Source organism: Lemur catta, chromosome 9, assembly GCF_020740605.2.
Source record: "Lemur catta isolate mLemCat1 chromosome 9, mLemCat1.pri, whole genome shotgun sequence".
NCBI lineage: Eukaryota > Metazoa > Chordata > Mammalia > Primates > Lemuridae > Lemur > Lemur catta.
In genome coordinates, this window is record NC_059136.1 from 22,566,687 (window position 1) to 22,580,053 (window position 13,367).

At 47.2% G+C, this 13,367-nt stretch overlaps 2 protein-coding genes across 3 annotated transcripts in view; both read right to left on the reverse strand.

Annotated features, from left to right (window-relative positions):
- LOC123644827 (zinc finger protein 252-like) overlaps positions 1-13,367 on the reverse strand; it is a 211,739-nt gene that overhangs the window by 86,562 nt on the left and 111,810 nt on the right. The window lies entirely within an intron of this gene.
- On the reverse strand, positions 337-11,249 carry LOC123644833 (zinc finger protein 34). 2 transcript variants are annotated; one of them, XM_045561124.1, is made up of 7 exons: positions 11,200-11,249; positions 10,841-10,924; positions 5,695-5,743; positions 5,166-5,252; positions 4,819-4,945; positions 4,235-4,354; positions 337-1,852 (listed from the first exon to the last, which is right to left on the reverse strand). In XM_045561124.1, the coding sequence occupies exons 4-7, from the start codon at positions 5,196-5,198 to the stop codon at positions 489-491; spliced, it is 1,644 nt and encodes a 547-aa protein (XP_045417080.1). In that variant the 5' UTR covers positions 5,199-5,252; positions 5,695-5,743; positions 10,841-10,924; positions 11,200-11,249; the 3' UTR covers positions 337-488. The 2 variants fall into 2 exon arrangements, with proteins under 2 accessions (XP_045417080.1, XP_045417079.1); XM_045561123.1 differs by lacking the exon at positions 10,841-10,924 and having other exon boundaries at positions 11,200-11,238.

Below are 13,367 nucleotides of genomic sequence, written 5' to 3' on the forward strand. Positions count from 1 at the left end.
ATTTTACCACAATAAAAAAGGCAACTTCAACCCTATTAAGTGACACAGAAAAGAATGATGTTAATTTTTTTATTTACAGTATGTAAAAATATGCCAAGATGTGTGATTTTCTCCAGTGTGAATTTTCTAGTACTGAAGAAACAGGAAAGGTGAAGAACCTAAGTGATACAATGACAAACATAATTTTCTTTTAAAAATGCTCTCCAATGTGTTTGAAAGGAAACATTCTAAATCAGCAGCAAATGAATCCTTTGTCTAAGTGGGAGAGATTACAGGAGGTTCCTTTTTCCTCACTTTTCTCTCAACTTCTCTAATGTGTGCATACACTGCTTTTGGTTTAAGAAAAGAGGTTTCTTTAATTAGACACAAATGCCTTTCACCCTGTGAAAACACTGTGTGGACAATAAATAGAGGGAAGGAGTGGGGCGCTGGAGGCACATGGAGGAAGTGCACAAAAGGACTCTGTCCTCACAGACCCTCCTCCACCATCACATGGGGAAGTCTTCCCGGAGGTGAATCCTCTGATGCTGACACATGTTGGAACTGTGCCGGAAAGCCTTCCCACATTCGCTGCACTTGTAGGGCTTCTCCCCAGTGTGGATCCTCCGGTGCTGAATCAGGTAAGTACTCTGGCTGAAGGCTTTCTTGCAATCATTGCATTTGTAAGGCTTCTCTCCATGGTGTGATCTTTGGTGGTGAATGAGTCTGGAACTGTTGTGGAAGGCCTTCCCACACTCACTGCATTTGTAGGGCTTCTCCCCCGTGTGTATTCTCTGATGCTGGATGAGGTGAGTACTCTGGCTGAAAACTTTGCCACAGTCATTACATTCATAGGGCTTCTCTCCAGTGTGGCTTCTCTGATGTTCAACAAGTTTGGTTTTTTGGATGAAAGCTTTCTCACATTCGTTACATTTATAGGGTTTCTCTCCAGTGTGAATTCTCTGATGTTGGATAAGATTAGAACTTTGGGTAAAGCCTTTGCCACATTCCTTACACTCAAATGGCTTCTCTCCAGTATGAGTCCGACGATGACGGATAAGGATTGAGCCATCACTGAAGGCTTTCCCACAGTCATTACATTTATAGGGTTTCTCTCCAGTGTGGATTCTCTGGTGATAAATAAGGGAAGAATAAGCGCTAAAGTGTTTCCCACACTCACTACACTTGTAGGGTTTCTCCCCAGTGTGAATCCTTTGATGCTTCATGAGGTTGGGTCTCCGATTAAATGTCTTCCCACACTCATCACACCGGTAGGGGATCTCCCCAGAATGCATCCTTCGGTGATTGATGAACTCACAGCTCTGGCTGAAGGCTTTTCCACACTCATCACACTTGTAGGGCTTCTCTTCACTATGAAGCCGCTGATGCTTGACAAGGTTGGCACTGTACCTGAATGTTTTCCCACAGTAACCACAATAATGCAATTTTTTCCCAGTAAGAATTTTCTGATCTTCCTTAACAATTAAGTTTGCATTGAAGATTTCCCCAGAATCATGAACTATGTTTGAGTTTTTTGACCTATGTACACGTTTATGGTTGTTGAGGTATGATCTCTGCTCAAAACTTTGCTCACATATATCGCATTTGTGAGGTCTCTGATTAGGGACAGGGCTTGACCCCAACCTGAGGCTTCCCCCAGACTCCCAGCTGCTCTCCCCGCTGGTCAGTGTGACTGGCCTGGAGCCTCTGTGTTCCACTGGCTTGTCCAGGCTCCCCTCCAACTCTCTGACATGGTCATGGGCTTCTCCTGGCTCAGGAGCCTGGGGAAAAGTCCCCCTGAGTTGGTCCAGTTCTTCCCCATCAAATGTCTCCCCTGAAGTCAACTCCTTGTACTCAGTCCTGGTCTCACGAGCTGAAACAACAAACATAAGATCTAAGGACCTCCTGTTCTGACTTTGGAAGGAAGACATGAAGATGCTGTTGACCACTTGCAGGGTACCAATTCAATCATCTCCAATGTCACAACAGCCTTGCAGAGATGAGAACCTGGAGCTCAGAGGCTTAAAGACCATAACCAGGGCCACAGAGAGAGCATTTAAACATAGGCCCAACAAACTCTAACAACCACACACTTCCTGCCTGCCTGAGTAAGCCTGTAGGATACCTGTCCTCACTATTGCCGAAGGGACAAAAGACAGAGGCTTCCTATCGCTATGAAAACCAGAGAAAGGAGGGACCCCAAAAGTCAAGGAGGACAGTGACAAAGAAACTAAGACCAGCAAGTCTAAGCCACCCCAAAACCCATGGCTGGAAAACCAGCTGCCTTCCTCAGAGGGCAGAGGGCCAAATTCACGTCAACTCTGTAGGAAGAAAGTGAAGCACACACAGGCTGGGCACCCTGGTTCTGCCTAGCAGGACACATCTACTCCCAGGGTTCTCCCTGGGGGCCTGAGGGACCACCTGGGTGAGCCATCAGCAATTTAAACTCAGGACACCTAGGTGGAATGCTTCTTGATGCCTTTAAATATCCATTCTTCCTTCGTTCTTGCCTTTAAACACCAAGGTCTCCTGGGTGGCCACTCCGCAAGACTGAGTGGGCAGTGACAAGTACTCAAGTGGGGTCTTGCCATGTGGCCCCTCAGCGACTGACACCAGCAGCCATACACAAAACTGATCAATCCTGGCCCCCATTTGCCAGTTGAGTGACCTGAGGCAAATTACCTACCCTTCTGAGCCTGAGTTTCCCCATCTGAAAAACAGGGGTATGGCACTGGCATAAGAATGAAACAGTTAAACAACAGACTGATCATGAAGCAGTCAGCCCAGCACCCAGCACAATGAGTCTCAGATGCAAACAGCTCGTGATGTCCACTTTCATCACTGCTCTCTTCCCTCTCTACCACAGGTGCTCAATACCAGTGTCTCCCAAGATATGCAGCAAACGGTGCTAGCTCACTGAAGAGGAAGTGTATGCCTGACCCGCTGCTTTGGAAGACGGTTTGGCAGCACAGTCTAAAGCTGATCTATGAACATCCTATGATCCAGTGACTCCACTCCCCAGTACACACCCACCAGAAATGCATTCTGTATGCCAGAGAGATACGTTCATGAGGATGTCCACAGCAGTTCCTGCACAACAACTGCAAACTGGGGACAACTGAATGTCCTCCACAAGTAAAAGGGAAAATAAACTGTGTTCACAAAATAGAACAGTGTCTGGCAAACTGCTATTCCCTCAAACATGAGCAATTCTTACAACGTTCAGCAAAAGATGCCCTGCAAGAGTCCAGAAAGAAAAAATCCAAAGGGGCCAAACAGCCTCTTATGATAGGAGTCAAAAAGAAGGCCCCTGTGGGGAGCAGTGGGAAATGACAGAAGAGGCCCAGGCGGCTGGCTCCTGGGGAGCCAAAAATTCTGTATTTTGATCGGGAGGATGGTTTATCACAGAAATTCACTAACCTGTAAACCTAGGGTTTGGCCCATTTCTTTAAGTATTTATATCCAAATAAGCAAATTTACGAAACAAAAATTAAGTCCTTAGAGCCAGAAATTCCCTCCTACGACCCCATCGGACACATACAAAAAGATGACTATCAGAGCTGTCCATGCAGTGACATTAGAGAACAACCTTTTGGTTAGCACTTCTACTGAAAGCATGATCAAGATTCATGTGCACAGAATTGGAAACACATTCAGTGAAAAGTGGGTGGCATGGCAGAGCACAAGGATCATTCCTGAGAAGCAGTAGTATCCATATAGGGGTACAGAAAGGACAGCGGTAGAAAAGGAACGCAGGGAACATACCAGAATACAACTGTGTCTGGGCGGGTGATGCATGTTTTCTGACTTTCCCATAATAGGTTAATTTAGAAGAAGGGGGGAATGAAGTGATATCTCCATCACTATGGCCTCATCCTCTGACCCTCCTGGTAGGGCCTAAGCTCTGGAGGGCAGGGCTCTTTGGAGTCCTGCAGGCCCTAACCATCTCTCACAGCACTTCTGGTCTGCACCTACTCACCCCCTCTACACCAGCCCCGCCTGGAATGACCTTCCCTAGTCTCCTCTGTAACACTGCCCCCACCTACCTTTCTAGAAGATTCTGCTTAAGAATCTCCCCACCAAGGTGCCCAGGCTGATAGAGGTGACCCAGGCTTCAAGAGAGGCTACTCCCAGGCCTCCCAAGCTAGTCCTGATGCGTCTTCTCCCCAAAATCCTGAGTCATTAACCAGACATCTTGGAACCCAACAAATGCTCACTCAGCGACTGAGTTGGGGGAGCAGATCCCCGCACGAACCTGAGCTGTTGAGTCTCAGGCGCCCTCTCCCTGAGGTGCCCTGCACGTCCAGGACCCATGGCTCGTCCCCTCGCTCCAACTGCGAGATCACCCCAGGCTTGGGACCTGCAGGTCCTGTTCCTGGGAAGGAGAAAACGCCTCGGGTTGGTACCAAAGACACAAAGCTGCACCCAGGCTGTCTTGCCCTGGGGCTGTAGAGGGAGGGGAAAGGCAGAGGGGTAATGGAAGTCTGGACTCCCTCTGGAGGGGGCTGATACTGGGCTGGGCATGGCCATGAAGATGAAGGTCTGAGCACAGGGAACAAGAGCTCAAGGGCTTCCTCTGCCAGGAGGTATGGAACTCCCCCTGGGAATCGTTCTGACTTAGACCTGGGGGTGGGGCGAGGCCTGTCTCCTCTGGGAGCTCAGAGGAGAAAAGGGTTGACTGAGGAGGGTCCCCTCCTCTTCTCAGACCCGGTGCCTGCCAGGGAAAAGGGTCAGCACTGCCCATCTCTGGGCCCAGGGAGTGAAGCCCCCAGCCCAGTCTCTGCTGAGCCCTCAGTCTCTGGGAGGGACTGTTCCCAGAGTCCTGGCAAGGGGCCTTACCCAGTGAGACTAGGTTTCCATAGGTCTCCAGCATCACATCCCTGTAGAGGCCCCTCTGAGCAGGGCCCAGACGGCCCCACTCCTCCCGGGAGAGGAGCACGGCCACGTCCTCGAAGGTCACCTCGGCCTAGAACAACAGGAGCTACTGCAGCCCAGGTATGGCCCAGGGTGGGCATTGGGGGACAGAAGGCAGCAAAAGGACGACAAGGGCAGCAGCACAGGGGGTGGCTGCAGGGGGCTCCCAAAGTCACCCCTCCTCTAATGTCAGCACCCCATACCAAAGACATCTGACAGTGTTTGCCAAGAAAAGCCTTGGGTAGAGAACTCACACTTCCCAGGACACTCACCTGGGGCGGGACAGACAGGAACAAGGCTGCCATTGCCTGTGCCCTTGGCTTTCTGGGGGCAGTGGGCAGGAGCTGGTCACTCAGGTGCTAAGGGAACAGAAAGGAGCATGTGGAAGTCCAGCCTGGTCCCTTCCTCCACAATTTGAGTCACTTGATGCTGCCATAAACAGTCCTGCCTGTCATACCCTCACTGGCCCTGCCCCACCCACCTCAACCAGGGCATTGCTGGCTTCCCAAATACAGACTCCATTCCCTGCCTGGGGCTGCCCTCTCCAGTCCCACCCCCACTGCCCATTGCCCTCAGTCATCTATGCTGCCCCTCCTCCCTGGCATAATTAAGTCGTCTCATTTAGGAGGAAAATGACAATAATCACTCACTTTGTATGTTAGAAAAGACAAAATGTTAAGGGTTAAGGAAGAAAAGGAGATTAAAAACAATGGAAGGCATATAGCAAAGACAATGTATAGAATATAAAACCCACAAAATTAGCTGAAATAAGCCCCAATAAATGAGTAAGAGTAGACTCACCTGCTAGAAGCACATGCCTCATTAGATACACATGATGTACATATGTGGCCTAAAATAAAATAACACACAAAGGCTGAATATAATAAAGACAGACCAGACAAACACTAATTAAAGCTATTGTGGCTATATACCTTTCTGTAACTTTAAAGCCTGGCTTCTTCCCCTCAGTGTGGTGTTTGTGAGCTTCATACATATTGCTGCATGTGGTTCAGCTACATTTATACCAATCAAAATAGAATTAAAAGCAAAAATCACTAATAGGAACAAAAAACAACAATGTATATTAATAAAAGGAAAAGTCCAGCAAAACCTTGTAATAATTGTAAGTACATGTGTGTATCTACCAAAGAGAAACTGTCAAATCCTCCTCTTTAAAAAAATGAATGTTTTTTTTTTTCTAGACAGGGTCTCGCTCTGTCACCCAGGGTGGGATGCAATGGCATGATAATAGCTCACTGTTACCTTGAATCCCTGGACTCAACCCAGCCTCCTGCTTCAGCCTCCCAAGTAGCTAGAACTACAAGTGCACACCACCACGCCCAGCTAACTTTGTTTTCCTTTTTCTTTTTGTAGAGATGGAGTTTCACTATGTTGTGGAGGCTGGTCTTGAACTCCTGGCCTCAAGCAATCCTCTGCACCCAACCAAGAGAATCTTGTACTTAAAACATACAGCATACACATTTTTCAACATACCCACTGAATATTACAAAAAACACACCAGGCCTGACGTGGTGGCTCATACCTATAATCCTAGCACTCTGGGAGGCCAAGACGGGAGGATTGCTTGAGCTCAGGAGTTTGAGACCAGCCTGAGCAAAGTGAGACCCTCATCTCTACTAAAAATAGAAAAATTAGCCAGGCGTGGTGGTGCGTGCCTGTAGTCCCAGCTACTCAGAGGCTGAGACAGGAGATCACTTGAGCTCAGGAGTTTGAGGTTGCAGTGAGCTACAATGATGCCACTGCACTCTACCCAGGGCAACAGAGTAAGACTCTGTCTCAAAAAAACAAACAAAAACACCACATACCAGGCAACAAAGAAAGTTTCAACAAATCCAAAAGGCTGATGCCATTTGGCAAAACAATCTCTGACCACACTGTTGTTATATTAGAAATATGTGATAAAGCATGGTGGTGTGCATCTATAGTCCCAGCTATGTGGGAGGCTGAGGCAGGAGGTTTGCTTGAACCCAGGAATTTGAGGCTACAGTGAGCTAAGATCTCACCACCGTACTACAGCCTCGGCAACAGAGTGAGACCTCATCCCTACTCCCCACAAAAAAGAAAGAAAAAGACATATATGATAAAAACATACACTCCAAAAATACCTAGAAATGGAAACTAAAGCGAAAGTAGAACCAAGGCTACCTAAAGAAAAATGTGCATCCTTAATGCACTTAAATTTTAACACAAGAGAGACTGAAATAAATGATCTAAGCATTCAACAAGAAATCAGATATAGAATAAGAAAGTAATTCTGGAAAGAACATTAAACAAAATAAAGGCCAGGTGCAGTGGCTCACGCCTGTAATCCTAGCACTCTGGGAGGCCGAGGCGGGTAGATCCCTCGAGGTCAGGAGTTCGAGACCAGCCTGAGCAAGAGCCAGACCCCGTCTCTACTAAAAATAGAAAGAAATTATCTGGACAACTAAAAATGTATGTAGAAAAAATTAGCCGGGCATGGTGGCGCATGCCTGTAGTCCCAGCTATTTGGGAGGCTGAGGCAGTAGGATCGCTTAAGCCCAGGAGTTTGAGGTTGCTGTGAGCTAGGCTGACACCACGGCACTCATTCTAGCCCGGGCAACAGAGCGAGACTCTGTCTCAAAAAAAAAAAAAAAGAAAAGAAAATATAAAGTAACAGAAAACAATCTCAACTTCAATTCTTTGAGTATGCTAATAAAATATACAAACATCTGGCAAATACAATCAAGGCAAGAAAAAGAGATGGCAAAGGAAATACTATTAAGAACAAGAAAGGGCCAGGCTCTGTGGCTCATGCCTATAACCTAGCACTCTGGGAGGCCGACGCAGGAGGATTGCCTGAGGCCACGAGCTCAAGGCCAGCCTGAGCAAGAGCAAGACCCTGTCTCTACAAAAAATAGAAAAATTAGCCGGGAGTCATGGCGCATGCTAGGTAGTTCCAGCTCATTAGCTGAGTAGTCCCAGCTACTCAGGAGGCTAAGGCAGGAGGATAGCTTGAGCCAGGAGTTTGAGGCTGCCGTGAGGTGTGATGACAGCACTACACTCTCACCTGGATGACAGAGCAAGACTCTGTCTCAAAAAAAAAAAGAACAAAAAACAAAAAAGGAGACATGAAGTTGATACCATACAGCAGTGGTTCTCACAGTGTGGCCCTGGGGTTCCATGCACGCAAGTCTGTGTTCATAAAAACACTAAAATGACATATTAGAAGCACCTGTAGTTGAGGTAGTGACAAGATGGGGACGTTCCCTCTCCCTGCTACTGAACATTCCAGTCAATGCATTAAGTCACAGAAAAAAGAAATACACGCTACATAAAATTGCCATTATTTGAGAATGATAAAATTATCTACATAAAAAATCTAGGAGTATCAATCCACTGTTGGGATAAGAGTTCAACAGCATTGCCATATACAAGGTCAATAAAGACTAACAAATACCACTTCTGTATATTAGCAATCAGCAACTAAAAACTGACATTCACAACAGCTACAAAAACTATACAGTACCTAAAAAGTTTAACAACAAATATGTACTTTCTGGACAAAATTATAAAACTTTATTGAAGGACCTTATGGAGAATCAGACAACATGCACATTATAGGAGAACTCAGTACCATAAAGATATCAATTCTTCCCACATTAATCTATTCTGTACAATTATAATAAAAATTTCAACAGGACATATAAAATCTGACCAAATGACTCCAAATATCACTTGAAGAGTAACGATCTAAGATGAACCAAAGCAATGTCAAAAAAGAACCAAAGGAGCCAAGGGTGTGCCCTACCAGATATTAAGACTTAAGCTTGGGCCGGGCGTGGTGGCTCATGCCTGTAATCCTAGCACTCTGGGAGGCCAAGGCGGGAGAATTGTTTGAGCTCAGGAGTTCGAGACCGGCCTGAGCAAGAGCGAGACCCCATCTCTACTAAAAATAGAAAGAAATTAACCAGATAACTAAAAATATATACAGAAAAAACTAGCCAGGCATGGTGGTGCATGCCTTGTAGTCCCAACTACTTGGGAGGCTGAGGCAGGAGGATTGCTTGAGCCCAGGAGTTTGAGGTTGCTGTGAGCTAGGCTGACGCCACAGCACTCTAGCCTGGGCAACAGAGTGAGACTCTGTCTCAAAAAAAAAAAAAAAAGACTTAAGCTTGGTAATAAAAATCAAGGTGTAAACATAGAAAAGAAGATAGCGGAAGATATCCATGCATATGTTAACGACATATTGCAATGTTAATCACAATGGACAAGGACGTACTATTCAAAAAATGGTGTTGCCGGTACTGGTTTTCCATAGGAAAATAAAATTAGATCCCTGCTTTCTATGGTACACAAATACATATTTCAGGCCAGTTGAGACCTAAATGTTAAAAAAAAAAAAAAAAAGGTCTATCAAAAAAAAGACTTTTAGTTTGACTCCATCAAAAAGTAAAAACCTTGGCTGGACACAGTGGCTCAAGCATATAATCCTAGCACTTTGGGAGGGTGAGGTGGGAGGATTGCTTGAGGTCAGGAGTTGGAGACTGCTGTGAGCTATGATTGTGCCACTGCACTCCAGCCTAGGTGCCAGAGTGAGACTCTGTCAAAAAAAGAAAGGAAAGAAAGGAAGAGAGGAAGAAAAGAAAGGAAGGAAGAAAAGAAAAAGGAAGGAAGGAAAGAAAAGGAAGAAAGGGAAGGAAGAGGGAAGAGGGAAGAAAGGGAAGAAAAGAAAGAAAAGAAAACCTTCTGTATAAGACACCCCAAAGTTAAAAGACACATTGCAAAATGAAAAGATATTTGCAAACATATGTAACAAAATATGAATATACAAAATATATTTAAACAAACTTTCAAAGTAAGAAAAAATCCACTGGAATTTTTTTAAAAGGCTGCTCGCTTTTTAAAAAAATGAACACAGGACATGACCAGGTAAATCAGATAAAAAAATAAAACTTGTTCAATAAACATTTGAAAAGACTTCCAATGTCATTAAGAACTGGGGAAATGCAAGGTAAAATAAGACTTCTCTTCACATAGATTTGCAAAAATGTAAAATGCTGTATATCAAATGTTGAGGACATGAGGAAACAAGTCCAGTAGAACCGTCAACTGCCACAGGCACTCCGAAAACGTCTGGCACTACCTGGTAGAGCTGAAACCCTGTAAAACCTCTTAGACAACAAGAAATCTAATTCTAAGTATGTGCCCCATGGAAACTCTTGTTAATGCACACAAGAAGAAACACAAGAATGTTATGACGTGCCTGTGTATGAGGAAAAAACCTTAATGTCCATCAATCAGCAAGGTCACCGTAGTTGAAATGAATATACATCAATGTCAAGCAAACAGAGCACAAAGTTATAGGGTTGAGTAAAATTGTCAGGCATAGAATATCCAGGGTATAACATGTATATTGATTATTAACACACAGAAACAATATTGGCTGTGCAGGGATATAAGAAAACGAGCTAAAAAGATGTTGGTCAGATACTGGTCAGAATAAGGGTGCTTCTGAGGAAGCGAATTACTTTAACAGTAATGTTTTATTTCTTAAAAAAAATACAAAAAAGTGAAACCACTGCGGCAAAATGAGAACTGGCAATCGCTTGCTTTCGTTAACCTATTTTCTGACTTTCTTTAAAAATATATATTAAAAAGCGCAGGACAATAGGGAAGTAAGGCTTCAAACCTTGAAAAATAAGAAACAAAAATTTGGCTGCTTGGCTGCGGGGAGAAAAGCCTTGGAGTGCTACAAGCAACGAAGAGTGGGGTGGAAAGATGGTGGTACATCCAGTGGGATGAGCATTTGGGGAATTCTGCTTGCTAAAGGCAAAGAGAGGGGTAGTATGTGCAGGGGGGTGGGGGAAAATGGAAAGGAATAGTGACAGAGAAGCGAGCCCAGCTTCTTAAAAGTTGACAGGAAAGAGGGGAGTGGGAGACTGGGAACGGGAGGGCCTCAGCTCACCAGAAGAAACGGGTCCGGAACGTCCAGAACTCAGAAGCTACCCAGTGGGGCAGAGGACCGGCATGGGACGTGTGAGGGGGAACTCTAGAGCAGGGGAGAAGCCGGGTAAGAAACGACCCCGGCCCAGGGGGAGGTGGACGGAGATGGGGGTAAACTGACGTGTCGGGGCGGAAAGACCAGTCAGGGCTTGGGGCCTGTGGGGACCCCAGCGCGGGAGGTGTCTTTCATGGCGGGGCGAATCCCGAACTGGAGCTTCGCCGTAGGGCCGGGCGTTGGGGCAAATCGTGGGGAATGGTCTGCGCTCCAAACCCGGAGGCTCTGCAGCCGCTGCCACCTACACCCCAGTCGGGACCACTCACCTCAGCGCAGCAGACGAACAGCCACCTGACCAAGACCCGTCCGCCTGCTGGCCCAGCCAATCGAGCCCGAGCAGGAAGTGACGTCAGGCAGACCCCCTGCGTCCGGCCCCCGCAGCTCCGTTCGGGCCGCTCTGGGAAGCGAGGACAGTGCGTCTCTGTTGTCCGCCTCCCTGGCGCGAGGTAGCTCTCGGGGAACTCGGCGACATTGCAAACCGGCAACGCCGCCACTAGGTGGCAGTCTGAAGCCGACCCCCGGGGACCTCAGAACCCAGGCAACCAATCGAAGATTAACGAATTACCGTATTTCCCCTTTTCTGAGAAATTCTCTCCTTAATGAGCCACAAAAGGCTTCACAACCAAGAAAGGATCTGGCCCTTTACAGAGAAAGGCAGCGGGAACCTCATCCTTTCTCAGGGCCAAAAGCATGCTAACTAGTCCAAGAAACCTGTTTTAGGAATTAACCCATTCCCCCCCACCCCAACCTCTGTAAAATGGGGCCCAGTGTCCACTCTAGAGAGAGGGTCTTCTCAGGTGCCTGAGCAGCTTCTGGAGCAAGCCCTCCTTGATGGCCTGTCCCTAGACCAAGGCCTGAACCCACTTCGCCCAGAAGGGAGCAGATAAACAGTGGCAGCTTATGGCAGAGACAACCACGTCTCGTGCCATCCCAACACCTTCTTTGTAGATACCCCACCATCCTTCAGGAGGAAATGCTGCTGTCCTGCTCCACCTGTTACCTGGGACCCTGGGCCAGCTCTGCAAACGACAGAGGATCAAAACCAGGTCTCTGCCCTGCTGGGTCACTGCCTAGCTGTGGTGGGTACCCAAGGACAGGTAGGGCCCACACTAGCAGGATCAGGAAAGTAAGACCAAGAACTAGGGGTAAAAATGGCTGTGGAGCATGAGAGCAAGGAGCCACCCAGCAGCCAGTGAGGCCTCATAGTGACTCCACCTACAGCCACACAGCTTTAGTTAATGGGTTTTCACCTGCCAGGCACTCTTCAACCAGTGCCCCCCAGCCAGTCTTCAAGGAGGAAGCACCCCACTTTCAGCCTGCCTGCTCCAGTCCTGCCATCCACCCCTGTGTAACAAACACTGTCCCCACAGCTCACAGGACCAGTGTGTTAGGGACTGGACTTCAGCTCCTGCTTTGCCAGTGGAAGTGAACTTCTCAGTCTGAAAGCACTGGTAAGGCTCATATCTGATGCTGCTTGGAGAGCATGCAGCCTGTTGTCCTTGAAGGACAAGAACCCACAGACAATGGCCACACAGGAAGCCCACTCATGGCTTGTTCTCCCATAGCTTCCCTTGTTTCTAACCTGTGGTTTCTAAGGAATCTGACTGACAGCAGGGAAAGGTCATGACCCTCTCACCTACTTTCTCCAAGTGCTCAAAACTAGTTAATGAATAAAAGTTTGAGGCCTCTGATCCTGGTGGGTTGCTCTACCCCAGTGCAAGGAGAGCCATGTGCTATATGGTGTGGGATTCAGGGATTCTGGGGGTCAAAAAGTGGATTGATCTAGTGGAAGGGATAAGTGCCAGCTTCCTGAAATCCAATGTGGGGCTCTAGGTAGGTGGATGGACTTACAGGTGGTCTGGGACCCCCCATACATATACTGCATTTGTCTATTCCTTTGTTCAGCAAAGTCAGCCATTCGGATGTGTACTGGGACCAGGGAGCCCACACCCATTATTACTAGCCTCAGCCTCACTTGTCACTACCAGGCTAGAGAAAGAGGGAAAGGTAACCAGAACCCTTCACTCTGGCAGTGACCACTCACTCCCCACCATAGGTGGGGGAGATACACATGTGGCCTGTTCCCAGGGACCAGGCCAGACACAGCTTTCCTGGGCTGGACAGGGTGTCTTGTCCCACTTTCCTCCACGCCCCACCTGCAAGCTCTCCACACAAAGTAGGCTGACTGACCCTCCCGCAACATTGGCACCTGCAAGCCAAGCACCCTAGACAGTGACTTTACAAGACCACATTGACTTAGGGGCTGTATCCTATTTCAAGAGAGGAAGGGAGTTGCCTGCAGACCCTGAACAAAAGATGGCATCAGGAGCTGGGCAGATTAGCAGTGAGCCTGGCAAGAGTTACCTGGTGTGAGTCTCCTTACCGAGGCAGAATAAAGTTGAGTCCAGAGAACCAGGGTTTGGTGCTAATCTAT